General features: G+C 67.3%; 14 protein-coding genes across 14 annotated transcripts; 7 read left to right on the top strand and 7 right to left on the bottom strand.

Annotated features, from left to right (window-relative positions):
* Positions 1-19: 19 nt before the first annotated feature.
* On the bottom strand, positions 20-721 carry MICPUN_78847 (predicted protein; the record flags this gene model as incomplete). The annotated part of the gene is made up of 1 exon (XM_002499362.1): positions 20-721. One exon carries the CDS (start codon positions 719-721, stop codon positions 20-22), a length of 702 nt encoding a protein of 233 aa, XP_002499407.1.
* A 530-nt stretch (positions 722-1,251) lies between these two features.
* Positions 1,252-2,031, top strand: MICPUN_56508 (hypothetical protein; the record flags this gene model as incomplete). Its single annotated transcript, XM_002499829.1, has 1 exon — positions 1,252-2,031. One exon carries the CDS (start codon positions 1,252-1,254, stop codon positions 2,029-2,031), a length of 780 nt encoding a protein of 259 aa, XP_002499875.1.
* Positions 2,032-2,203: 172 nt separating this feature from the next.
* On the bottom strand, positions 2,204-3,148 carry MICPUN_78585 (predicted protein; the record flags this gene model as incomplete). Its single annotated transcript, XM_002499361.1, has 1 exon — positions 2,204-3,148. The coding sequence occupies one exon, from the start codon at positions 3,146-3,148 to the stop codon at positions 2,204-2,206; it is 945 nt and encodes a 314-aa protein (XP_002499406.1).
* Positions 3,149-3,484: 336 nt separating this feature from the next.
* Positions 3,485-4,728, top strand: MICPUN_79281 (predicted protein; the record flags this gene model as incomplete). Its single annotated transcript, XM_002499828.1, has 3 exons — positions 3,485-3,578; positions 3,716-4,306; positions 4,340-4,728. 3 exons carry the CDS (start codon positions 3,485-3,487, stop codon positions 4,726-4,728), a joined length of 1,074 nt encoding a protein of 357 aa, XP_002499874.1.
* Positions 4,729-9,954: 5,226 nt separating this feature from the next.
* On the bottom strand, positions 9,955-10,635 carry MICPUN_107828 (predicted protein). The gene has a single exon (XM_002499360.1). The coding sequence runs from the start codon at positions 10,582-10,584 to the stop codon at positions 10,147-10,149; it is 438 nt and encodes a 145-aa protein (XP_002499405.1). The 5' UTR covers positions 10,585-10,635; the 3' UTR covers positions 9,955-10,146.
* A 1,057-nt stretch (positions 10,636-11,692) lies between these two features.
* Positions 11,693-12,577, bottom strand: MICPUN_107829 (hypothetical protein). The gene has a single exon (XM_002499359.1). It carries the CDS (start codon positions 12,506-12,508, stop codon positions 11,969-11,971), a length of 540 nt encoding a protein of 179 aa, XP_002499404.1. The 5' UTR covers positions 12,509-12,577; the 3' UTR covers positions 11,693-11,968.
* A 347-nt stretch (positions 12,578-12,924) lies between these two features.
* Positions 12,925-13,359, top strand: MICPUN_56513 (predicted protein; the record flags this gene model as incomplete). Its single annotated transcript, XM_002499827.1, has 1 exon — positions 12,925-13,359. One exon carries the CDS (start codon positions 12,925-12,927, stop codon positions 13,357-13,359), a length of 435 nt encoding a protein of 144 aa, XP_002499873.1.
* Positions 13,360-13,420: 61 nt separating this feature from the next.
* MICPUN_54245 (predicted protein) lies at positions 13,421-14,797 on the bottom strand (the record flags this gene model as incomplete). Its single annotated transcript, XM_002499358.1, has 1 exon — positions 13,421-14,797. The coding sequence occupies one exon, from the start codon at positions 14,795-14,797 to the stop codon at positions 13,421-13,423; it is 1,377 nt and encodes a 458-aa protein (XP_002499403.1).
* Positions 14,798-15,124: 327 nt separating this feature from the next.
* MICPUN_79210 (predicted protein) lies at positions 15,125-15,889 on the bottom strand (the record flags this gene model as incomplete). The annotated part of the gene is made up of 1 exon (XM_002499357.1): positions 15,125-15,889. A coding segment is annotated over one exon (765 nt), but the record flags the coding sequence as incomplete, so codon positions are not given.
* Positions 15,890-16,417: 528 nt separating this feature from the next.
* MICPUN_99183 (Multidrug/Oligosaccharidyl-lipid/Polysaccharide flippase) lies at positions 16,418-18,118 on the top strand (the record flags this gene model as incomplete). Its single annotated transcript, XM_002499826.1, has 1 exon — positions 16,418-18,118. One exon carries the CDS (start codon positions 16,418-16,420, stop codon positions 18,116-18,118), a length of 1,701 nt encoding a protein of 566 aa, XP_002499872.1.
* Positions 18,119-18,244: 126 nt separating this feature from the next.
* Positions 18,245-19,845, top strand: MICPUN_56516 (predicted protein; the record flags this gene model as incomplete). The annotated part of the gene is made up of 2 exons (XM_002499825.1): positions 18,245-18,294; positions 18,453-19,845. The coding sequence occupies 2 exons, from the start codon at positions 18,245-18,247 to the stop codon at positions 19,843-19,845; spliced, it is 1,443 nt and encodes a 480-aa protein (XP_002499871.1).
* An 83-nt stretch (positions 19,846-19,928) lies between these two features.
* MICPUN_99184 (predicted protein) lies at positions 19,929-21,649 on the bottom strand (the record flags this gene model as incomplete). Its single annotated transcript, XM_002499356.1, has 2 exons — positions 19,929-21,425; positions 21,539-21,649. 2 exons carry the CDS (start codon positions 21,647-21,649, stop codon positions 19,929-19,931), a joined length of 1,608 nt encoding a protein of 535 aa, XP_002499401.1.
* A 221-nt stretch (positions 21,650-21,870) lies between these two features.
* On the top strand, positions 21,871-23,315 carry MICPUN_107830 (predicted protein). The gene has a single exon (XM_002499824.1). It carries the CDS (start codon positions 22,195-22,197, stop codon positions 22,831-22,833), a length of 639 nt encoding a protein of 212 aa, XP_002499870.1. The 5' UTR covers positions 21,871-22,194; the 3' UTR covers positions 22,834-23,315.
* A 269-nt stretch (positions 23,316-23,584) lies between these two features.
* On the top strand, positions 23,585-25,095 carry MICPUN_90146 (predicted protein). The gene has a single exon (XM_002499823.1). It carries the CDS (start codon positions 23,731-23,733, stop codon positions 25,024-25,026), a length of 1,296 nt encoding a protein of 431 aa, XP_002499869.1. The 5' UTR covers positions 23,585-23,730; the 3' UTR covers positions 25,027-25,095.
* The last annotated feature ends 45 nt before the right edge of the window (positions 25,096-25,140 follow it).

The raw sequence follows: 25,140 nt of genomic DNA, 5'->3' as shown, positions 1-25,140 counted from the left end.
GCGACACGCCACCAACAAATCACGCGGCTTGGCGCGCCTTGCGACGCTCGCCCCTCTGCACAGCCTGGAAACCCTTCTGGATGGCGCTCACCGATCGCGACGCGCCGCACGCGTTGCACTTGCAGATGCTCAGCCTCGTCGCCTTGTCCCTGTCCAAGGTGGTGTTGGCGCTCTTGCACAGGTTACAGATGACGTAGTCGATGAAGTAGTGGCGCAGGACGCCCTCGAACACCTTCGGCAGGAACCTCCCCTTGATGATCAGCCGTTGCTGGCCGTCCAGCGTGCCAGACGTTCCGAGCTCGGCCATCATGTACTGGATCACGTGCTCCGGGGAGCGGTTCATCGCGTTGCAAATCTCGATGAGGTTCGCGAACACCGTCTTCTTCGTGCCCTCGCGCAGCACCTGCGGGGGCTTGATGATCGTCTTGGTCTTCTCCGACAGCGACGGGTTCTTCTCGCGGAGGATGCCAAAGACTCGGCCGAGGAGCTCGTCGTAGTAGTAATCGCGCGCGGTGCCATCCCACGGGAGCCCGCTGCCGGAGTTGGTGGCCTCGCCGGCGTCGGCGTCCTCGCCGTCCTCGTCGTCGACGTCCTTCTTCTTCTTTTTCTTCTTCTTCTTGCCGAAGTCCTCCTCCGGGTCGGCGTCCTTGTCCTTGTCCTTGGACTTCTTCTTCTTCTTCTTCTCGCCAAAGCCGTCGTCGTCCACGTTCAGGTCGTCCATGCCCTCCGTCGCCGCCTCCACGCCATCCTCGTCCTCGAGCACGACCTTCTTCTTCTTTTTCTTCTTAAGGGTGGGATCGAAATCCACCTGTCGTCACGCGCGGGGGTAAAAAGGGAAGGCGGGGTCAGGGAAGGCTCGGCGCCGCCGCTGTCGTCGCTGCCGCTGTCGTTTCCGCTGCTGCTCCTGCACGGGCGGGAACGCTGGCGAAAAAACCCTCGGCGCCGCCGCATCTTGCGAGTCGCGTCGACCGCGATCGCGGGGCGGGAGGGGACGACGCGAGAGCACCGGGCTCATCAAACTCACCTCGGTGTCACTCATCCCGGCGGCTGTCTCGTGTCCGGTGCGGAAACGTCCGCGCGTCCGAAGTGGCGCGCACGCACTGCGAGTCGAGCCTAAACCTGAGACCGATCGCGCGACGATATCCGGACCTGGTTTCGAAACATATATTTTCTCAAAAAGTCGAGGATGACCAACCGCCAAACGCCCTCCCTAAACCCTCCCTTCCCCACTCTTCAACGGCGCCGTTGAAGATGTCGGACTCCGCGATGCTCGAGTACGTGGGCGGGGAGGTGATCGTGTCCGGCCTCAAGGCCCGACCCGACCTCAACGGGCTAACCGCGCGAGTCGACGAGTGGTTAACGGATCGGTCGAGGTTTCGCTGCGTCGTTTACGACAAGGACTGGCTCGAGGGCGAGTCGGTGAACTTGAGGCCGGAGTGCTGCGACAGGCCGACGTGCGAGCGCACGGGCGAGGAGCTCCCGTGCGGCCGGCCCTCGCGGATCTGCTGCAGGCGATGCGGCAAACGGCGATTCTGCAGCAAGGAGTGCATGAGGAGTCACAGGGATTGGTGCGACGCGAACGACGAGGAGCGACGGGCGAGGGCGGAGAGGCACCACGATAACCCGCACGACGCCCGGAATGATCCCAACAACGCGGCACACATCGAGACCTTGTGCCAGAGGGTGGTGGACATCCTGCAGAACGAGACCGGCGGCGTCTTCAGGGATAAGTTCCTCGAGGTTCGGAACAAAGGCCAACGCGGCGAGAGGTTCCTGGTGCAGATCGTCGAGGAGGGAGCCATCGGCGCTGGCGACGCCAGGTTGACGCTGTTCAGCCTGGAGCAGGTGGACACGCTCGCGCGGTCGTCGCAGGGGTGGGCCAATCCTCGCGACGTGGTGCGGAATTACGACCCAAAGACGCAGTTCGCGGTCATGTACGGACACGACGACGACGACTTTTGCCCGCTGCGGACGATAACCTTCAACACGTACATAGCAGTGTTCATGGAGCAGGTGGGATGGTTGTCGTGAGTGTATTAGGGCCGGACTTTCTCACCGGCCGAGTCTCGGTGCCTCTTCTCTAAGATTAGCTAGCTCGACACCTAATTAAACGATTAGATCGAAACGTAAACCGACGCCGCTCGGGTGACCTTCGCGCCCGACGTCTTCATCAGCGCCAATCATTCACGACGAGAATCCGAGCTCATCGAACGACGGTCGGGTCCCAACAGAAGTGCGTCCCGTCGTCCATGCCGTCCAACTCGCGGAACGCGGCGTCGACAGCTGTGCCGCTCGCCTCCGCCAGCGCCGCCGCGCGCTTATACCCCTCGCGGCCCACGTTGTGGGCTACGCGATCGCCATTTGACGATTTGACGATTGACGCGACGATCCCGGTCTGCCGAAGCGACCACGCGATGAGCGCTCGCGCCGGCGTCACAGCTGTGTCACCGCTCGCCTCCGCCAGTAACTCCGCCGCTCTCGACACCCGAGGGTCTTTGAGCAGCTCGCCGCATCCCAGCGGGGAGTACGCCACGATCCCGACGCCGAGCGCCTCGCACGTCCGCCGGAGCTCGCGCTGTTGACACCGGGGATGAAACTCGACTTGGTTCACGGCGGGGATGACTCGCGCGTAGTCGCGCATCTCGAGGAGGTGCGTTCGCGTGTAGTTGCTCACGCCGATGGCGCGGACGGTGCGGGCGGCGAGGGCGTCCTCGAGGGCGCGCCACGTCTCCGCCCGCGCGGTCCGATTCGCGGGGGAATCCGGCGGCGTCCTCGCCATCCCCGGCCAGTGAACGAGCGCCAGGTCCAGCGGTGGAACGCGTGGTTCCCCGGGGCTCGAACGAATCCCGCGTCCCAGGCGCTCGTACACGCCGTCGAGGGCGGCGTGGACGCGCGTCTCGCCCATCTCGTTCGGAGCCAGCTTGCTCGTGATGAAAACGTCGTCGTCGTTCGCTTCATTCCCTTCGCGTCCGTCCGCATCCGCAGCCGCTTCGCTCCTCCAGATTTTGATTCCCAGCCGGACCTCCTCCTCGTTGCGGTAGCACGACGCGGTGTCGATGTGGCGGCATCCGCTTCGCAGGGCGTCGAGCGTCGACCGCGTCGCGTCCTCGCCGCGAATCTTGAACGTGCCGAGGCCGAGCCTGGGCATCCAAACCCCCGGGGAGATCTCCGCCGCACCGAACCTTTCACCGGAAGGCATCCCCCTCCCCCGCCCAACTATAAAACGCCCCAGCAAGTTGCTACCGCTTCTGGTGGGGCGGAGGTCTTTCACGGAACGCCTCCCTGGCGGCGGTGAGCGCGGCGTACGCGATGCCGAGGCTCGTGGCGTACCACACGACCTCTCCGACGGTCTTGGGCGGCCAACCGGTCATGCGGCTCTTCAGGTGCGCTTCCGAGTGGCCTGACGGAATTCTATCACTGCCGACAGCACTCCGAGTAACAACGACAGGACGGTAGCCTCTCGGGCAGACCGAAGGGGCGCGGCATGGGTAACCAGCTGGCCGCCCCCGCGCGGGTGCAGCCGGGCGAGCTGCTCGCCAGCGATGTTCCCTCGCTGGTTTACAAGGATAGCCTGGGAGGTGCGACTTCCCACCGCCACCGCCCCTCCCGAAGCGCCCCGCCCGACCCAGATCCTCCTCGCGACGCTATCCGCGGCGTTCAAATGCGTCCCGAGGCCGTGACCCCCCGCCCGTCCCCGTCTCCCCTCGAAACCCAGGCGGGCGCTTCCTCAAGACGTTCCTGACGCGCCACGAGGAGGGCCAGGGAGGGCTGGTCGTGGTCAAGGTCTACCTCAAGCGCGGCGCCCCGGGCGCGGGCGGCGGGCTCGACCCCGACGTCGTCGCCGCGCACGAGCGAAGGCTCCGCGAGATCCGAACCTCGCTCCTCACCCCCGCGCCCCACCACCCGCACGCGTGGCCTTTCCAGCGCGAGCTCGAGACCGAACGCGCGGTGTTCCTCATGCGGCAGTACGCGCACAGCACCCTGTACGACCGCATATCCACCCGCCCCTTCCTCGCCGACCACCAGAAGAGATGGATCTGTTACCAGCTCCTGCACGGCCTCGCCGACGCGCACGCGCGGGGCGTGACGCACGGAGATTTAAAGACGGAGAACGTGCTGATGACGTCGTGGGGGTGGGCGTTCATCGCGGACTTCGCGTCGTTCAAGCCCGCTAACTTGCCCGCGGATAACCCCGCCGATTACTCCTACTTTTTCGACGCGGGAAGCCGCAGGCGATGTTACGTGGCGCCCGAGCGGTTCCGCGAGTTTGGCACCCGAGACGAGTTTATCGGTTCACCCGGAGTCGGTTCACCCGGGGTTAGTGCGGGGTTTCACGAAGTGCGGGGTTTGGGCGACGTCGGTACGGCTAAATCGGCCGCCCCGTCACGAGGCGGCGTCACGCAGGCGGCGGACGTCTTCTCCCTCGGGTGCGTCCTCGGCGAGTTGTTCTTGGACGGCGCCGCGCTCTTCGACCTGTCCCAGCTCCTCGCGTTTCGCAGGGGCGAGCACGATCCGTCGACGACGTTGTCGCAGGGAGTACCGGACGCAAACGCCCGGGAGCTGGTGCTGCGCATGACGGCGAGGGACCCGCGGGAGAGGGTCGGCGCGGGTGAGTACCTCAAAGAGTGGCGCAGGCGCGGGTGGTTCCCGGCGTACTTTGACGAGTTGCACGACTTTTGCGCCGGTGCGTTTATTTGTCTTTGTATTTGTATTTGTACGGGCGAATAGAACGACTGACGTGTTTTTTTTGTTCACAGGGTTGCTGACGCGCGACGCCGACGGCGTCGCGGCGGATGTCAAGGCGGCGTTTCCGAGGCTGATGGACGCGATCGTGCGCGAGGAGTGGGAGGGCGCGGCGGCGTTCCGCGTGGACGACGACGGAGCCGAGGGCGACCGAGTCGAGGGGCCCGCTTCGAACGAGCCGCCGGCTTCCCCGTCGCCGCCGCCGTTCTGGAGCGACGAGGACGAGAGGATGGACGCGAGAGGCTTGCGGCGGGGTGCGGGGTCGCGTTTGGACCCGCCGATGGACGAATTGGACGGATCTTCGAAGATGGACCAATCGGTGTTTTTCACCGCGCCCTCAGACGACGCCGCCGCCGGGGACGACCCTAACCCTAACCCTAACCCTAAACCCACGACCGTCGCGGAGGTTGCGTGGGAGACGTGGCGGGAGAACCAGCTGAGGGAGCACCCAGGCGCGCCGTGGCGACCGGCGGACACAGCTGGCGACGCAGCCGGCGGCGCCAAAACCTCGACGCCGCCGAGCGGGTGGCGGTGGGACGGCGACTGGGCGGATGGCGGATCCGGCTGGTCGCACTTGGACGCGGGACGGTGGGTCCGCGCGGAGGACGCGCGCGATGCCACGTGGCGGCGGCGGACGTGGCGGCGACGACGCGTCAGAGTCGCGTTCGCAGCCGCGGGCGACGACGACGACGGCGGCGGCGGGGCCAAAACCGCCGCGACTTTGGAGGACGTCGGTTGGTGGCCGTCGCTCGATTCGAGAGGAGGAAGTGGTGGAGGAGGAGGAGGAGGAGGAGGAGGAGCCCCGCGCACGCCGTTGCTGGTGGCGGCGGCGGCGGCGGGGGCGCGGTGCAAAGGCGCGGTGCTCCTTTTGGCCGTCATTTGTTCGTGCGTTCGCGGGTGCGCTCGCCCCTCGCGTCGCCGCGACTGCCTGGACCTCCTCTCCGCCGCCTCCGCCGTCGCCGACGACGACGCGCGTTTGCAGCTCGTGACGCCCTTCTGCGTCGCGATGTGCGGCGACGGCGTCGCGAGCGTGAGGGCTGCGGCGGTGAACGCGTTGGCGTCGGCGGTGAACGCGATCGAGACGTTTCCCGCGAGCGACGCCAAGGTTTTCCCGGAGTTTATATGGCCGGCGCTGGGGGCGCTGGCGCGGGACAGGGAGGAGAGCGTGCGGGTGGCGTACGCCGCCGCGCTCGCGACGCTCGCCTCGACGTCCGCGCGGTTCCTTCAGAGGGCTTTCGCGACGGAAGATAAGGCGTGGGATCAAAAGCGGGACATTCACGAATCCGATGCAAACGATTCAAACGGCCGTCACGCGTCGGGCGCCGCCATGAGCGCGGGCGAGTACGAGGCGGACCTCGCGGCGATCCGCGCCATCGTCCGCGGGGTCGCCATGGACTACCTCACCCCCGACGGCGCGCCCCCAGCGCCGGCCAGGGAGGGAGGGGGTGGGCTCAGCCAGGCTTCGCGGCAGGTTTCGCTGACGACGGGGGCGCTCCCCTTCGGGTTGAGCGCGTTCGCACCTCAGAGCGACGCGCCAATCGGCGGGGGCCACGTCGGCATCCACGTCAGCGGGAACGCGTCCGTCGGCGACGGCACGGGCGATGCGCCAATCGGCGGGGGGCACGTGGCAGGTGTCCACGTGGCTGGCGGGAACGGCGCGTCGACTCGCGGGGCAATACCCGCGTCGTCCCGGCCGACGTTTTTCGCGCGAGCTTCGATACCATCCTCGGCTCCTCCCTCCGCGACGGCTCCCTCCGTCCCCTCCCCGCAGCGCACCGCGGTAGGTAGGATGGACACGGTCCCCGGGGCGCAGGGCGTCGGCCCCGCGACGCGCGCGGCGCTCCTCTCCGGCGCGGAGGAGCTGGCTCGTTTTTTCGGCCGCGCCGATTCAAACGATTTTTTGGTCCCGCTGCTGATCACCTGCCTCAACGACCGGGCGTGGCCGCTGCGCGCGTCGTTCTTCCGGCACATCGCGCGCGTGGGTAAGTTCGTGGGATCGGCGCCGTGCGAGGCGTTCTTGCTGCCGTGCGTCGAGCGGTGCCTGTCGGACTCTTCCGACGAGGTTGTCGCGTGGGCGCTGAAGTGCCTCGCGGAGATGGTCGGTGGCGCGCCGCCCGAGGAACACGAGGCACACGGCGCGACGAACGGACTAGCCTTCAACAACAAGGAGAACGAGACGAACGATGAGACGAACGACGAGACGAGCGATGGGGCGATCAAGGCGTCTCCGAACGAGCGCGTCGGGTCGGTGCTCCGCAAGCGCAGCGTGGTCGCCGCCGCGCGTAGGGCGGCGCCCGCGCTGTGCCACCCGGCGTCGGCCGTTCGAGCCTCCGCGCGACGGTTCTTCGCCGCCGCCGCGCGTTTCCTCGGCCGCGCGGATACCTTCGCGCTCTTGCTCCCCTCGGTGCGACCGTTCCTGAGGGACGAGGGCGTCACAGCTGTCTCGGGGGGCGTCCAGCTGGCAGACGTCGTCGCCGACGAGGACGGGCTCCGAGCCGCGCTGAAACCGCCGCCGTCGAGAGCCGCCTTCGACGCCGCGGTGGCGACGGCGGCCGGCGTCTCGACTCCGCGCGAACGTTCGTCGTCCACCGAAGACGAGCCCGAGGAGGAGGACGGACGTCGCGGCGCGCGGCGGTCGTCAGCGTCCGCCTCGATCGCTTTTGGGAGTGATTCTGAATCGATACGGAACGAGGAGGACGCGGCCGGGGCGGAAGGAATCAGCTCGGTCGTACCCAACTCGGAGGAGGCCGCGACGCTCGCCGCGCTCGAGCCGTACGTTCGGACCCTCGCCGCCGGGTTGGCGTTTCGAAGCGCGTCCGGGGAGTCCGTCGGGCGGTCCATCGTCGCCGGGGGTCTCACGCCGGAGTCGGCGGCTTCGCAGCTCGCCGACCCCGCAGGACTGGGAAACAGTGCGGGGTTTTCGTCCACCCCGTCGTCGACGACTTCGACTTTCACGTACGGGATGTACTCGCCGAACCCGCGGCTCGTGGCGAGGGGCCGCGTGGAGCAGGAAGGGTCCCTGAACCCGCTGGAAGGAATGCTGAGCCCTTTCGCTCGCGGACGCCAGAGCGCGCCAGCCGGCCGGGGGCTCGCCGGCGAAGCCTCGCCGACGCCGACGCCGTTCGACGCCGCGGACGAGACGGCGCTCGCGGCGGCGCACCGGCGAGGCGGTTCCGACGCGTGGGCGGCGTCGTTCGGCGCGCGGTCCCCGCTGCTGGTCCCGCCCGGCGCGGTGCTTCATCGCCCGCCGGAGGGACACCAGTTTGCGAAGTCCGGGTCGTTGGGATCGGCGGAGGCGGAGAATTGTAACGGTCGTAACGGTCGCGGGGGGAACGAGGCATCGTCCTCGACCGCCGCGTCCGCCGCGTCCGCGCGATCTCCGTTCGACAAGTCCGCGCGACGCGACGCCGACGCCTCGAGGGTCGTCACGGACGCGCTCTCGCGGGCGATGGCCGAGGGGCTCGACCTCGCGGGTGGCGCGGCGAGGGAGAACGGTCCCGCCGGTCCGCAGACGTCGCCGGCTCCGAGGATCGTCTCCCCGCTCGCCGCCGCGCGCGCGATGCCGACGCCGTCCGTCGTTCGGGAGTGGGGGGGATCCGGGGGAGGGCTCGGGAGCGGTCCGGGGGCGGGCGGCGGCTCGGGGGTCGGCTCGGGGATGGGCGGGGGCGCGCGGGAGGCTCGGGTCGGGGGGTACGCATCCGGCGAGCCCGGCGATCGATGGGCGCCCCGCGGCGTCCTCGTCGCCCACCTCCAGGAACACCGCGGTCCCGTGCGGTGCCTGGCGAGCGCGAGCGACGGCCTTTACGTCGTCTCCGGCGGCGACGACGGCGCGTGTAAGCTCTGGGACTGCGGTCGATTGGAACGGGACGTGTCCTTCCGTTCCCGGCTCACGTACGCGAGCCAGGGCGGGCGGGTCACCGCGCTGGTGTCCCTGGACGACGACGACCGCATCGTGGCGTCGGCGTCGGACAACGGTTCCGTGCACGCGTGGAGGGTGGAGTACGTCGAACGCAAGGGCGGAGGAGGCGGCGGGGCGGCGGCTTCGGGCGGGGGAGGTTTCGGAGCGTCGCGTCGAACGAACACGCCGCCCAGCGTGGAGAGGTACACGGGAGCCGCGGAGGTGGCGACGGTGTCGCGCGCCGCCGGCGCCGTCACCGCCATGATCAGGACCGGGACGAAGACGTTGTGCTACTCCACCGCGCGCGGGGGTATCCGGGGCTGGGACCTGCGTTCGCCGGCGGAGGCGTTTCGCGTTCGATGGGATCCGTCGCTGGGCGTCGTCACCGCCCTCGTCGCCGAGAAGGAAGACTCCGACCGTTACGACGACCGTTACGACCGCCACGATCCCAGGTGGTTCGTCGCCGGGACGAGCGCTGGGTGCCTCGCGCTCGTCGACCTTCGCTTCGCCGTTCGCGCCGCGGAGTGGCGGCTTCCCGGCGGCGCGGCTCGTCCCGTCGACGCGTTGGCGATCGCGACGGATTTGGCATCGCTCGGATCGTTTCCGGGCGTAACATCCTCGAGGCCCGTCGTGTGGTGCGCGTCGGGCGAGGACGAGATCGCCGCGTGGGACGTCGCGGACGGGACGTGTCAGCGCGTGCTCGCGGTGAGCCGGCGCTTCGACGACGGCGATTTCCGGTCGGGGCTCGCGTCGGGGCTCGCGTCGGGGTCGGGCGGGTCCGGCGGGGGCGGCGGGGCGGTCGCCTCCGCGCTCGCCGGCGGCGGCCGGCTCTCGGCGGTGCGCCCCGGGTCGGCGGACGACGGGTCCCTCGACTTCCGCGCGGGCGAGCTCGGCGACGCGCCCGCGCGCGCGGAGGGCGCGAGGTGCCTGCTGCCGCTTCCCTCGGGCGCGTTGCTGTCCGGGGGTAGCGACGCGTGCGTTCGGATGTGGTGCCCGGGTGAGCCGGCTCGTTCGCGGGTGGTGTCCGGGCCTCTCGCGCCCGGTTCGAGGCCGAGGTACGACGAGGCGATGTCGCCGGGGGGGACGCCGGTGCTTCGCGAGAGCCCGGGGGCGCGCGCGGAGGGCGGGGCCGGGGCGGGCGGCTCGGTCGACGTCGGCGAGCAGGTGGCGGCGGCGGCGGCGCGGCACGACTGCCACAGGGACGGCGTGCTCTGCATGACCGCGGTGGGGACGGGGATGCAGAGGATGCTGGTGACGGGCGGGAGGGACACCGCGGTGAAGGTGTGGAAGTGAGGGAGGGCGGGGGACGACCGCGCGTTCGATATGTCAAAGCAGGGTATGTGACATTACACGCGGTAACGATTATTGTTGAAAAGACGGCGTCGCTCCGTCTCCGGCTCCGCGCGTGAACTTTTCGAGTTCACGGCGTGTGCGGGTAAGCGATGCGGAGATTGTTGTTGTTGTTGTTGTTGCATGCGAGGTGGTCCATGTCCAGCTCGTCGACTTCACACTTTGTTCTCCTGGAACATGCGCTCGTTGTTGACGGTTCCCTTTGCGGCGGTTTCCTCGGGTTCCTCCTTCTTGGCGGCGAAGAAAATCTTGACGCACATCGCGCTGAACACGGTGTACAGCAAAAGGGAGTTGGCGTACGCCAGGGAGAAGCACTGGCTGATGGGAAGCTGGGTTGAAGACTCGCAACCAAAAGGTGCGCTTGCCTTGGCGTACTGGCAGACGAACGTGCTGTCGTAGTAGAGCTTGAACATGGCCAAGGCTTCGGCTTCGGTGATCTCGCATAACTGGAGGGTTTTGCTTCGGTCGTATTGCTGGAGAAGTGGTTCCACGGATCGAGTAACCTCTTCTGTTTCTGCCAAGACATTCGTCCAATTCTTCACGCCGGTAAGTTTCGTGAGCGAGTCCAGGAGACCATCGATTTTGCCGTACATGCAGAAGTCCTCGTGGAGGATTTCCTTGTAAGAGTGGAAGTAATTCTGATATTTGCTAGCTCCTGACTTCCAATCACCCTCGCGGTTGCCATACACATTGCACCATTCGTTCCAGTTTTGGTAGTCTGCATTGTTGTTGCAGCCCCCATTGGGGGTTCCCTGGGTTGGACGTGCGCAACTGTCGGCCTTACAAACCTTATCTTGGGCGTCGGTGTAGGTTTTGCACGCGGACGCGTGATTGGGGCAACAATCTGCACCGGGGCTAAACGTCGGGGCGTTCGGGTTATCGACCCACGTGCCGCTCGCGTACTTTTTGATGTACCAAGTTTGGTCGGCATCTCCATCGCCCATCGAGTCTACTCTGCCGTAAGTTTTCGCCTGGCACGTGTTCAAATTCGCGAGGTCGTCCTTGAACTTAGTTTCAGCGGCCGCACCTACTGTTGCATCGGCGTAAATACCACTCTCAAAACTGAAGGTTCTGTCGTTGTAAGCCGCAGCCCTCGTGGGCAAGTGAGCGTAGGGTACGTACTTCCAGGCTTGCTTGGCTTCGACCCAGATGACGCTGTCGGTAGCGGCGGCCGGGTTGGAAATTTTGGGCGGGCGCGCCAGTTCCTGGCAGGTGTCGAAGTTGAATCTGTTACCATAGTGCGAGTCCTTCATCATAGGCGTGCAGTTGTACGTCCCTTTCCCGTAGTCCCAATCTACCTGGATGGTCGTGTTCAAGATGTTGTTGGCGGGCGAGGCGTACCACCACATCAAAATGCAGAACGCGACCCACTGCGAGATCATAAGGAACGCGTTGAACGGTAGGAGAACGTTCTTGGGAGCGACCAGGTCCTCGTCGCGCTCCGTGTCATAGAATTCGGGCGAGATGGGGATCAGCTTCTCGCCCAGGGACTTGACTCGCTTCTTGACACCCATGTTTCCGGCGGGGTGCGGGGCTTGACGTTGGCGGGGGTGCTCCTTTTCGAGAGGAGCGGTTCGAGCTCGACTCTTGTGAGTCTATCGGACGGTGCGGACGGTGCGGGGCGCTTGCCGGATGTTGATTCGTCGCGTTGAGCAACCGTCGTGTTAAAAACGCGGCGGGATATTCTTCTCTTGTGAATTTGCGTGAAGCTATTTTCTTGATTTTGCAAAATTTACAGACTGCGAATCATGTACGAAGGTCCAAAATGGACTCGCTGACTCGGATCGCGTCTTCGGAGGTGCCAAAAACGGAAACGCAGCTGCTCTCGACCTCGGATAGATCGGACATGCAAACCGCCCAAACTGCCAAACCGTGCAAAAGCACCCTCGCGTCGCGTTTTTTGTCGCGACGACGACGGATCACCGCCATCGGCTTCGCGTCGCTCAGTACGCCGCGTCGCTCAGTACGCCGCGTCGCTCAGTACGCCGCGTCGCCGCCGTTCCCGTTCCTTCGCCCGCCGAAGAGGAACTGATAGACCATGAACATGAGCCACACGTTGAGCAGCAGCCGCAGCACCGAACCCGCGACGTACATCGGGCCCGCGCCGTAGCCCATGCCCATGCCGTAGCCGAAGGGGCCGAAGGACGGCATGAACAGGAACCTGGGACCGCCCATACCCATCGGCTGACGCTGAGCGCCCGCGGCTCCCGCGCCCGCGGCACCCGCGCCCATCGAGCCGGCCCTCGAGCCCCCGCCCAACCCGCCCATCCCGCCGCCTCCCATGGATCTCGCGGAGGTGGATCGGAAGCTGGACCCTCCCATGCGCCCGCCGGAGCGTCCGCCACGGCCCGCGAGCGCGGGACCCGCGTCCACGAGCGCGAGGCCGAGCGCGAACGCGAGCATGACCGCGCCCCTTCTCAAGCCCCAGAGGGTCTGCGCGATGGCGCCGAGGGTCTCCGCGAGGGGCTTCCGCGCGGCCGGGACGGAGGCGGTGGGTTCCAGCTCGCCGAACGCCATGCGAACGACGGTGGAGGTCGCTTTGGGGTTTTTGAAGGTCGCCCGCTCCGCGTTCTCGTCGCGGGGCGCGGCGGCCGCGGCGCGCGTGCCTCGAACCGATCGCGCGGATCTGCGAGGCCTCGGAGGGAGGAACGACGCGGCGGTTCTCCCGGCCGCGAAGACGCGCTCGACGGCGACGCGCGACGGCGCCGCGATGTTCACGAGTGAGACGGCGGACATGTCGACGATCGGATGGACGCCGTGGACGGAATTCGCGTCGATCGGAAGCCGCGCGAGGTGTGTGGTCGACGCTGCGATTGCGGTCGCCCTAAATCGCCCCCCACGAACTTGCGTGACAAGTGTCGCGTATCTTTCGCGGATATCTTTTCCGCTGCAGCTCGGCGGACGCGCGGACACACACCGCCGAGCGTCGCGTCATGCACGGCGCGATCGCGCGCGTCGCCGGTCCCACGCCGTCGCCGCTCGCCGCTCGCTCGAGGGCCTCGAACCGTCGCCGCTCGCCGCGCGTTGCGCCGTCGAGGGCCAAGGATGCGTCGCGCGACGCGGAGGACATCTCCAAGGCGATGGAGAACGCGAGGGCGTGCGAGAAGAGCGGACTGAGCCCGGGCGCGGGGCTGGCCGACGCGGACGCCCAGGCCGAGGCGGCGTTCGCGGACATGATCAACACCACGGTGGACGTGACGGGGGAGGCGCTGGACTCCGAGGAGCTCTCGCAGTTGTCGCGCGGGGGCAAGATGGACGAGGAGAGCAAATCGAAAAAGAGCGGAGGGATCCTCGGAGACGTGCGCGATCTCTTCGGAGCGCTCAGCAAGGGCGCGCACATAGTCAAGCAGAAGGGCGGTCGCGTGTGACGCTACCCAACGCGCTCGTCGTTCCTATGAATCATTCGTACTAATTTGCACCTTCTAAGCGTCAGCGTCTCGTCCGCCTCGCCCACGCGACTCGCGACCGCGCCACCTCGACGCGAGTATCCATCTCCCTCATCTCCAAACGCATCGCCTCCATCGTCCGCCTCATCTCGCGACACCTCGCCGCCCCGACGCGCTCGCGCCCACGCGCCTCCTCCTCGGCGACGCGCGTCGAACGAATCGCGCTCTCGATCGCGGCGAGGGACTCGCGACGTCGAGCCGACGATTCTCGCGCGGCTCGCACCGACGCGGCGTACTCTTCGACGACGCCGCCCCGCTTCCCCGTCCCGTCCACCGTCTCTTCGCGCGTCTCCTCCTCGCGTCGCACCGGGTCGGCCGGGTGAGCGCCGCGAGCGGCGTCGAGGCGCTCGAGCAAACGCGACTCGTACGCGTCGATGTCCCGGAGGTCGCGGCGCATCGATTGGACGAGGGCGCCCAGTTCGGCAAAGTTCGCAAAGTTCGCAAAGTTCGAAGCGGCCAAACGCGCGGCGTCCAGCCTCGACGTCCAATCGCGTCGCGCCGCGTGGCCCACCCGGACGAGCTCCGGGGCGAGGCGCTCAGCCTCCGCGCGCCACGCGCGCGGGTCGACGGAGGGTTCGATGGGCGCGCGCGTCTCGTCGAGGCCGCCGCCGCCCGGCGAAGAAAAGCCCAAATCGCGATGAAATTCGTCGTCGTCGTCGGAGCCGTCGCCGACCCGGCCCTCGCCGCCGGCGTCCCATCCGGTTTCTTCCTCAATCTCCTCGGGCGGTGGATCGATCGTCTCGCACGGAACACCCCCCGGCGGCCCCTCCGGCGCCCGCGCTTCGCACCGCCTCGGGCGAACGTCCAGTCGCGTCGTCGCCGCGAGCGTCAACGCGAGGAGGCACTCCGTCGCGGCCCAGCCTCCGCCGCGCACGAGCTCGCGTTCGCACATGTACCGAACGTCGACGCCGAGGGAGGCGCACTCGCGGAGGAAGTCGCGCGCGACGGCGTGCCTCCGCGCGTCCCCCGCGGTGGGCGGCGCGAGCGCCTCGGACCGCAGCGCGGAGAGCGGCGGGGGCTTTCGGTCGCCGTCGGGTCGACTCAACCTCGGCCGACGCCGCCGCCGACGACGACGACGCTCGCGCGCGCCGTCGCCGGAACTTCCCGTCTTTTCCTCCGCGAGTGACTCGCCAGCCTCGAGCAGCGCCGCGTCGATGAACCCATCCCCGCCGACCTCCTCGTCGTCGTCCTTGTTCTCTTCTTCCTCGTCCTCATCGTCCTCGTGATCCTCCTCCTCCTCTTGATCCTGCTCGTGATCCTGCTCGTGATCCTCCTCGTGATCCTCGTGATCCTCCTCGCGCGCCTCGATGTCGTGAATCGCCGACTCCAGCGATAGACCCCTGCGCCCCAACAGCTTCATGAGCCACGACCCGATCCGCACCACCCTCCCAAACCCCGCGCCTCGCGCGTCCCCCGGCGCGGGCGCTAAAAACGCCGCGGGGGTGGCGCACACCCGCAGCGCGTCCGCGGTACCCCGCCGCGGGCGAAACTCGGGTCGAAACCGCGCGCTCTCCGCGGCCAACACGAGCAGACCGTCGCAGAGCGCCTCCGCGGCGCCGTCCGATCCCCGCACGCGTCCCCGCCCGCCGCCAGCTGTGCCGCCGCTTTTGTCTACGCCTCTTCCGCTCGCTGCTTTGCCCCGCTCGATGGCGTCGAACGCGTCCACGGCCTCCTCGCACCGCCTCGATACCTCCCGCGCCGACGGACGGTCACGCGGGTTCGGGTCCATCATCTGACGGACCAGCTCCACGAGCGGCGGGGAGAACCGGTGCGACGGGAGCGGCGCCCACGAATTCGTGCTGATGCGCTGGAACACGGCGTAGAGGTTCGCGCCCTCCATCTCGAACGGCGACCGTAGGGTGGCGAGCTCGTACAGCAAACACCCGAGGCTCCACACGTCGCTGCTCCAGTCGTAAGGCTCGCCCTTGACCACCTCGGGCGACACGTAGTAGGGCGTGCCGACTTTCGAGTCGACGGCTACGGTGTTGGAGCCGAACTGCCTGCCGAGGCCGAGGTCCGCCACCTTGCACCGGCCGTTCGCGGTGACGAGGACGTTCGCGGGTTTGATGTCGCGGTGCATGACGCGGCGCTCGTGCATGTGCGCGACGGCGGCGGCGATTTGCCGGAAGGTTCTCCAGACGGTTCCCTCGTCGAGCAGGGCGCCCGCGGCGAGATGCTTGCGGAGGAGGCGCTTGAGGTCGCCGCCCGCGGCCCACTCGAAGACGATGCAGAGCTTCTCGTCGTCGAGGAACGAATCGTACATCTCCACGATGCCCGGGTGCCGCAGGTTGCCGAGGAGCTGCACCTCGCGAAGGCACCGCAGGCGCTTCCGCTCGCTCATCTCGTGCAGGTCCACCTGCTTGATGGCCACCCGCGTGCCGTCGTCTCGTCGAGTGCCCTTGTACACCACGGCGTATCCGCCCTTGCCCACCGCCCGCCCGACCTCGTACATCTCCCGAAGATCGCTCATGGGCCCGCTCTTGACCGGGGAGAACTCAAGCGAGCCGCTTGAGTGCGTCGCGTCGCGGTCGATGCCGTGCGGAGAGCGGGGGGATCCGGGTTCGCCCGCCCCTCGCGGCTTGGAGGAGGACGCGCTCCCGTCCGGCATCAGGGTCTCGCCCTCGCGTCCTGTCATGACTCGACCGCCTCGGCTATCGTCTCGATGATGTCATGGTTGCCGCGAACCGCGTACGAACCCGCGAGGCGCGTCGCGCGGTCCTCCGGAAATTGCGAGACGGGCGAATGGCGTTGACTGGCACATCCACCGCGAATCCTTCATTCTGCCCGTGCTTTGCACGTGGGCTATTTACCTAATTGTTTCGTATGCCGCATCAGTTACGATACGTTAAAAAAACTTTAACCACGATCCTCACCCAAAGTTCGACACGCGCCCAGTTAGAATCGGCGCGAGCCCGGACCACCGCGGCGCGTCGCACATTGGCATCACAAACGCGTCAAACCCGTCCGGAAGATTCAGAAGATGGAAGCGGTGGCGAGGGCGGCGCAAGGGGCGAACCTGCTATCGCCCGCGGCGCGCGCGGGGGGCGGGTCGATGTGGCGGTCGCAACCGCGATTGGCCCGCGCGGCGGTGCCTCGAGTCGGGAGCGCGCCGTGGATCGCGCGCGCGGGGTCGCGCGGGAGGCGGGAGCTCAAACTCCCGCCAGCCTCCACCGCCGGTCGTGTTCGCGCGACCGCCGTCCGCGCCTCCGTCTCGTCGTCGTCGTCGTCGTCGCCCGGATCGCAAGGCCCAAACGGCGACGACAAGCTCGAGCCCACGCTGGGGCTGGGGAAGAAGGGGCGCATGGCCAAGATGGTGGACATGTCGCAGAGCGAGGGAGACGAGGGGCTGCAGGGCGTCCAGGTGTTCCTGGTCGAGTTCGGGCTCATCGCGATGGGGGTCGTGGACACGCTCATGGTGGGCCACGTCGGGGAGTCCGCGCTCGCCGCCGCGTGCCTCGGGGGTACCACGACGTGGCTGGTCATGATCACCGCCATCGGCCTCCTCGGCGCGCTGGACCCGCTCACGTCCCAGGCGTTCGGAGCCGAGGATGACGACGCGGTCAAGAGGCACCTCCGATCGGGACTGTACGCGGCGGCGGCGCTGAGCGCGGGATGCACGCTGATCATGTGCATGGCCGTCGCGCCGCTCTACGCGCTCTGCGGGCAGCCGGTCGCGCTCGCGGCGGCGGCGGCGCACTACTGCCACATCGAGGCGTGGGGCATCCTCCCGGTGCTCCTCTTCCAGGCGATCCGCCTGAGTCTCATGGGCACCAACGTCTTCGCGCCGCTGGTCTCCGCGATCATGATCGCCAACGCGACGAACGCGGCGCTCAACCAGGTCCTCATCAACGGCGTGTCGGTCGCCGGGATCACCATCCCCGCGTTGGGCCTGACCGGCGCGGCGTGGGCGACGGTCACGAGCCGATGGATCCTCCTCATCCTCACGTGCGCGTTCGCCGCGAAGGAACTTCGCGACCGGGAAGCTTTCAAATCGGCGCGTGAATCGATCGGCAGCGCGTGCGAGCGGGCGTGCGGGATCGTCAAGAGGAGTGCACCCATCGGGTCCCAGATGCTCATGGAGTTTGGGGCGTTCATGGCCATCGGGCTCATCGCCGGTCGGTGCGGCATGACGCAGGCGGCGGGGCACGCAATCGTGCAGTGCCTCACGGATATGTCGTACGTGCTGCCGCTGGGGATCGGCGCGCTGGGGTCGATCAAGGTGGGACAGGGCGTGGGGGGCGGGGACGGGCGGGAGGCGCAGCGCGCGGCGCGGACGAGCATGCTCAACGGCGTCTACGGCGTCGCCATCAACGCGTTCATCTACGTCGTATTCGGGAAACAAATCTGTTGGTGGTTCACGTCGGACCCGGCGGTGCACGCCGTGGCGGTGAGCATCCTGCCGGTCGTCGCCGCGTACCAGGCGGCGGACGGGTTGAGGGTGGTGAGCGCGGGGTGCCTGCGCGGGGTTGGGCGTCTCGACGCCGCGCTCGTCAGCGACGTGGTCGGGTTCTGGATCCTCGGGATTCCAATCGGATACTACCTCGCGCTGCCGATGGGCATGAACGCCATGGGGATATGGCTGGGGTTCGCGTTTGGGGTGATCGCGGTGATGACGCCGATATCGTGGAAGGCCTGGAACGTAGGGAGCAGGCCGGAGAAGCTGCTGGACGCCACCGCGTGATGATGACGAAGCCCGGGTGACACTGTACTATCCATCGCAGCTTCTTCTCAAAAAGTAAGTTGGACGTACCCTAATAAACTCGTCGGCGTGACTCTCACTTCGCTTCGCCCCCGCGCTCGGGTCCACATGCCGTATCGGCTGGAGCTCGAGGACGACAACGGCGATGTCATCAAGACGTGGCATCTGATACCCGGGAAGTGAGTGATTCCCGAGCCCCGGCGCCCCGGCGCCGTCTCCGCCTCGAGATCCCCCGTCCTCTTGGCACCCCCGTTTTGAACGGGGGTGCCCAGGTCGCCCCGAGCACGACCTGAACCCCCCGCCCCTTCCCTCGCAGGTACACCGTCGGTCGCAAGGACTGCACGGTCACGATCCCGGACGATGCCACGATGTCCCGCCTGCACGCCGACCTCGTCGTCAAGGCACTCCCGCCGGACGCCGTGCCCGATCCCGGCGTCAGGCCCCAGGTGCTGGTCCGCGACCACTCCAAGTACGGGACGAAGATCGAGGGCTCAAGGCTGGACAAAGGCGCGGCGGAGACGGACGTCGCCTCGCGCATCCCCTGCAAGATCACCTTCGGCGTTCGCATCGACAACGACACCAAGCGCCGGTGCCCCACGACGGTCAGACTCGCGTACCAGCCCATCGCGCTCTACCTCCCCGTGGACTTTGACGAATCCTTCGACGACATCGCGCGAGACTGCGCCGCCGCCGGGGTCCACCTGATCCGGGGTATCGACGCCGGATGCACGCACCTCCTCATACCCGACCCGTCCAACGACGGCGGCGGCGTCCCCGCGCCGTTCGGACCACAGCTGGCGCGCAGGTTCTCGCGGGGCGGCGTCAAGCCCGTGACGATGAAGTTTCTCGAAGCCATTCGAGCGCGGCGCGACCCGGCGGCGCCGATGCCCGACCCGGACTCGGACGCCTTCGCGGTGCCGAGGGACGTGGTGATGGCCGTGCTGGGGGGTGCCGAGGGGGGTGCCGAGGGGGGTGACGAGGGGGGTGACGACGACGCGACGACAGACGGCGAGGCTGCGGAGGACAGTGGCGACGAAGCGGAGGTTGTTCCGCGCGTCGGAGGTTCTTTCGGAGGTTCTTTGATCGGCGGGGTTCGGCCCCCCGGTGGAGCCGGCTGGGCCGCGGCGGGGGTGAGCGCGGGTGTCTCCGCCGCCGCCGCCGCCAAGGCTGCCGCCGCGGAGGCTGCGAGGCGAGCCGCGAGGGACCATCGCCCGGGCGAAGGCGGTGACTCACCGGGCGGCAGGGACGAGCCTCCGAGGTTCGTCGCCGACATCGACCGCGACGACGCCGTGCCGACGGCGCCGATCGATTTTCACACCGAGGGTAAGGCAACCGTCGTGTTCGAGTCGATCCCGTCGCCCCGTCGTGCGCGAACGACGCCCGGAGACGCGACCCGCGGCGGAGTTCCAAACTTTAAGCGTTTCCGCAAACAGGCGGCTCCGGGTCGAGTCGGCCGGTCGTCGGCGTCGGCGGTCGGTGACGGCCGCCACCGCCGCTCCGCCGCGCCGGTGGTACGATACGCGGACGAGACGTACGACGCGTTGCATCAGTGGGAAGACGGGGATGTGGCGGCGATGCACGAGAGGCTGAGGCGGGAGGCGGCGGCGGCGGATGACATGTTCGACCGCGAGGGAGACGGCGGGGGCGCGGGGGCGGGACGGGCCAAATCGAAGGCCAAGCCCCGCGCGAAAGCCGCCGCCAGGCGATAGGTAGAGTAGACACGGAGACGACGACGGGAGAGGACGCGCGTTTTGAAGCTAACTTTTAGAACCGACCAAACACCGGCTTCTCGCTACGACTGACCGGCTTTTTGGAATTTCCGTACCGCCGTCGCCGTCACCGCAGCCGCCGCGGCGTTGGGTCGAACCGCCGGCGCCGCGGCGATCGCCGCGGGCTGCGCCTCCACGACCGTGGGCGTCCGCTGCGCCACGACCTCTCGTTTGAGCGCGTCCCGCTCCAGCGTCGTCGAGGCGAGCTGCGCCTGGAGCGCCTCCATCCTGTCCTTGCTCGCGACTGGTCTGCCGGCGATTAACGGCGAGTTGGGAGCCACGTCGGCCATGATCTTCCTCGCGTCGTTCATCGCGCTGGACAGCGACGCCCTGTTGTTCGCGAAGAGCTGCGCCTGCTGCAGCACCCGCTGCTCGAGCTCCTTGGCGAGCCGCCAGGCGGCCTGCGCGTCCCTTCGGCTAGCCTCCATCTCCCTGGCGTGCTGATTGCGCGTCTTCTCCTCCTCCGTCTGCTGCGTCGCGCGTATGGTGTTGACGGTGTTCTGCCACCTGAGCTTCTCGCTCTCAAACTGCCCGCGCAGCTTGACGTTGTCCATGCTCGCCTTGGCGAGTTCTTCTTTTCTTCGCTCCAACTGTTCTTTCGCGACGGTGAGGTCCACTTCCACCTGCTGCGCCGACCTCTGCAACGCGGCTAGCTCCGCCTCGACCCGCCCCAACCGGCCCTCTCGCGCGAACAGGTCCGCCCTGCACGCCTTGAGATCCTTCACGTGCTCCTCGTTCTGCGTCGTCACGCGTCGCATCTCCGCCAGCCTCGCCTGCAGGTCTCGCTGCAGCATGTCTCGCTCCTGTCGTACCACCTCCAGCTCACCCGTCAGCGCCGTCACCTCCGACGCCTTCGCCCAATCCTGCCACTTGCGAAGCTTCGCCGCCTCCTCGATCGCGGCGGAGGCTTTCGCGGATGCGGTGCCCACGCGCTCCCTGGACCTATCCGCCTCGGCCATGTACCTCTGCGCGTCCGAGAGCGCCACCGCGTGCTGCTGTCGCAGGTCCGAGAGCTGCGCTCGGAGCTTGCTCGCTTCGATCTCCCTCGCGTTGCTGAGGTCCTTGAGCCTGCGCACCTCGTCGTCCAGGTCGTCCCTGTTCTTGGTCACGTCGCGAAGCTCCTCGCCCTGGCTCTTAACCTCCGCGCGCAGCCGCGTCTCCTCGGCGCGGACGCCCTCGAGCTCTCCCTCGAGGAACTCGAGCTGCTCGTTGGCCTCGTCCCGCTCCCGAATGCGCTCCTCCTTCTCCGCCTTCTCCGCGTCGTAACCCGCGATGTTCACCGCGAGATCCTCCTTCAGACCCTCGATCTCCGCGGCGTTGGATTCCACCACGCCGTTTAGCTCGCTGATCTCCGACCTGGCGAGCTTGAGCTCCTTGTCGAGCTTCAGAATCTGCGCCTTGAGCGGCGGGATGGTGTTGGCCTGGGTGAAGCCCCAGTCGACGATGTCGCTGGCCTTGACCCGGACGCTCTCGTTGCACTCGACCACGCCCGGCCAGTGTGGTGATGTGCTGTCGAGGATCTGCGCACGGGAGAGGGGTGCGTCGGGGGGAGGATGGGAACGCGTCAGGCATCGCGCGGGGGGTCCGAGGGATTTCGGTCAACGATTTCGGGGGCGCGGAGGTGCTCACTCACCTTGAGCACGGCGAGCTTGTCGTGGAGCCTGGTGGTGGCGGTCAGGAGCGCGGTCTTGAGACCGGGCCAGTCCACCTCCAGGCCCAGCTCCTTCTGGACCGCATCCGCCATCGTCTCGGCACTCGCGCGAGCGGCGCGCTGTGCCCGCTGCCGCCACGCGTCGCGGTATTATAAAGGTCCGTTGGAGCGTTTCGTCGGTGTAGCGCCGGTCGGACCTTTCAACACGGAAAAAATGGGAAATGAACCCAGATGAACCGTCGTTTCGAGGACCTGTCAACCGACCGCTCGGGGCAAGATTCGCGTCGCAGCAACCTCGGCTGCCAGTTGTCCAGGCACGCGCGCGCCCCTTCCCAGCGAGCGCCATGACGCACGTTTTCGCCCCGACCAACCCCCGCGCGTTCCGCGTCCAGCTCAGGAGCGACGGCAGGCTTCGCGACGCCTCGAAAAAATCCTCGTCGAAGCCGCAGACGGCGTCCAACCCGCGGTCGCGGCGCTCGTCGATCGTTGTCGCCTTCAAGAATCCATTCGCGAACGACGCCGAGAAGGCCAAGAAGTCCGCCGAGTCCGTGGGCGACGGGGTGAAGAAGGCGGCCGAGGACACCGCCAAGGGCGCGAAGGGATGGTGGGATAAAGAGGTCGTGGGCGCGAAGAAGGCCATGGACCGCAAGGCCGGCCAGACCCCGGGGAAGGACGTGTACGCGGACCTGCGCTGCACCCTGGAGGAATCGGTGCTGGGCGGCAAGGTGAAGGTGTCCTATCCGCGGCGCGTCATCTGCCCCACGTGCGACGGCAAAGGTCGGCTCCCGCAGACGTTCATCGACTGCGACAAGTGCGAAAACAACTGCGGGCTCGTCACGAGAGAGTGCGTCGCGACGGTGACGGTGCCGCCCGGCGTCGCGTCGGGTGCGACGCTGCGGCTCAAGGGGGAGGGCGATCAGGGATCGCCCGCCGACGGAGACCTCTACGTCAAGGTGGCGGCGGAGACGGTGAGCAAGGGCGGGATCATACGCAGGCAGGGCGCGGATCTGTACACGGACGTCGTGGTGCGATACCCCAAACGCGGCGAGGACACCAGCGTCAGGGTGAGGACGGTGGAAGGGGACTGGGGTACGCTGAAAGTATCGGCGGATGCCAAGATTGGATCGGCGCTTCGCATCGGCGGCCGGGGCGCGCCGACGGCGCCGGGCGAAACGACGCGGGGCGATCACTTCTTCGTCATCACCAAGATCGCTTTCGACGAGGACGTCGTCAAGGCGAGCGGCGCGGACGAGGGATCGGAAGACGGTGCTAACTGAACTGAATGAAGACTCTATCTTAGGCCGGCGGTTCGATCGCGTCGACACAGCTGGCGCACAGCTGTGCAGAAAGCTGACTAGGATTTTTCCCGCAAAAACGAGAAGAAGGGTCCCCCGCGCGTCGACGCCTCACTTCTTCTCCTTCTCCTTCCTCTTGATCCCGGCCGCTTTGGCGTAGTGGTCGGTCACCTGGTCGATGTCGCAGCCGAACTGGGCGTAGCACGCCTCGAGGCGGTCCCCGTCCAGGCCGTCGCACTCCTTGATGGCTTCCTTGATTTCCTCGTAGTCGCAGAATCCCTTGTACCCACCCCCGCCGGTGGTGAACTTCTCCTTGAGCTCCTCGTGGATCTCGCCCGACTTTTTGCCGTGCACGCGGACGGAGGAACGGGTGAGGTTGGCCCGGCGGCGGACCACGCGGGGCGCGGCCAGGTTGGGGCGGAGGGTGACGGCGAGGACGGTGGCGGGCATTTTTGTTTCGCGCGCAGATCGATTGTGTCACGCGCAGTCCCGCGTCCCATCGCTTCGCTCGGATCGATCGTCGCGCGACTTGATTGGCGGATCTTGGGTTCGGTTCGCGCGAAAAGTCCGAGCCACTTCGAACCGCACGGCACCCCCCCACACGCAACACGAATGACCGCGACGCGCCGATACCTCGCGGCGGCGCTCCTGCTCTGTGCGGTCGCTTCGACGGCGGCGGGCAGCGTCTTCGCCGGCGAGGATGCGTCGACCGATCGAACCCTTCTCAGGATGGGCGACGGCGCGCGTCGTCTCACCGATCGAATCGTCGAGCGTCCGATTCCGCTGGAGGGGCTCCTCGCTGACGTCGACGGGACTCCGCCCACGCCCTTCGAGCACTCGTCGGGTTACTTCAAGCTCAACAGGACCAAGGCGGCGGAGATGTTCTACTTCTACTTCAAGTCCAGATCCGCGACGCCCTCCAAGGACCCGGTGGTGCTGTGGATGACCGGCGGCCCCGGCTGCTCCAGCGAGCTGGCCGTCTTTTACGAGAACGGGCCGTACCACATCACCCCCGACCTCAAGCTCGAGGTGACCGAGCACGGCTGGGACACCGTCAGCAACCTCGTGTACGTCGACCAGCCCATCAACACCGGGTTCTCGTACAGCGACGACCCAGCCGACGAGGTCCACGACGAGTCCGTCGTCGCCGAGGACATGCTCCAGTTCCTCGCCGAGTTTGTCCAAGCCCATCCCGAGTTGGACGGAAACGACTTTTTTATCACCGGAGAATCCTACGCGGGGCATTACGTCCCGGCGGTGTCCTACCGCGTGTTCCGCGCCGCCCAAACCGGCGAGTTTACCGGCTTAAAGCTCAAGGGCCTCGCGGTGGGTAACGGCCTGACGATGCCGGAGATTCAGTACGGGGCGTACGCCGATTACGCGCTTGCCCACGACATGGTGGGCCCCGTCGCCGCCGCCGCCGCGAGGACGGTGTATCCGGCGTGCAGGGCGGCGATCAAGAAGTGCGGCGGCGGCGTCGCGCCCGACGGGCCGGAACCCGAGCCGCGTTCCAAGAAAGCGACGTGCTTGACCGCGGTGGAGATCTGCCAGACGATCCCGTCGGGCCTCATGGCTGTCGCGGGCGACGTCAACATCTACGACGTTCACAAGAAAAACGCCGGGCCGAGCTTCCCTTACGACTTTAGCGACGCGGAGAAGTTCCTGAACGATCCGTCCGTCCGCGCCGCGCTCGGCGTCGGGAACCGTAAGTGGGAGATGTGCAGCGGCAAGGTTCACGAGGACATGATGGCCGATTGGATGCGCAACCTCGAACCCACGATCCCGCCGATGCTGGAGGGCGGCGTCAGGGTCATGATCTACGCGGGCGAGAACGATTTCATCTGCAACTGGCTGGGTAACCACCGGTGGGTCAAGGCGATGGAGTGGAGCGGCAAGGCTGGTTTCAACGCCGCGATGCCAACGCCGTTCGTCGTGGACGGAACCACCGGCGGCGACGTCACGGAAGACGGCTTGCTGTCGTTTGTCAAGATGTCCGAGTCGGGTCACATGGTCCCGATGGATCAGCCGCGCAACGCGGTCGAGATGCTGCGAAGGTTCATCAGCGGCGAGGCCATCGCCGGCGGGGAGTGGAACCCCCCCGCGATTGTGACGAGATCTGACGCGGTGCGGGTGGGATCGCGCGCCGGCCCCCGCCGCGCGATGCCGACCGCGTGAGCTCCGAACGACGACGACGACAACGATTTTTCCCTGAATCAGATGGAATGAAAACCTCCCTCCCTCTCTAACCCTCGAGCTTCGTCGCGGCCATCGCGTCCGTCGCGTCCTCCA

Source organism: Micromonas commoda, chromosome 2 (assembly GCF_000090985.2).
Source record: "Micromonas commoda chromosome 2, complete sequence".
NCBI classification, from domain to species: domain Eukaryota; kingdom Viridiplantae; phylum Chlorophyta; class Mamiellophyceae; order Mamiellales; family Mamiellaceae; genus Micromonas; species Micromonas commoda.
This window is presented reverse-complemented; position numbering and strand designations above follow the sequence as displayed.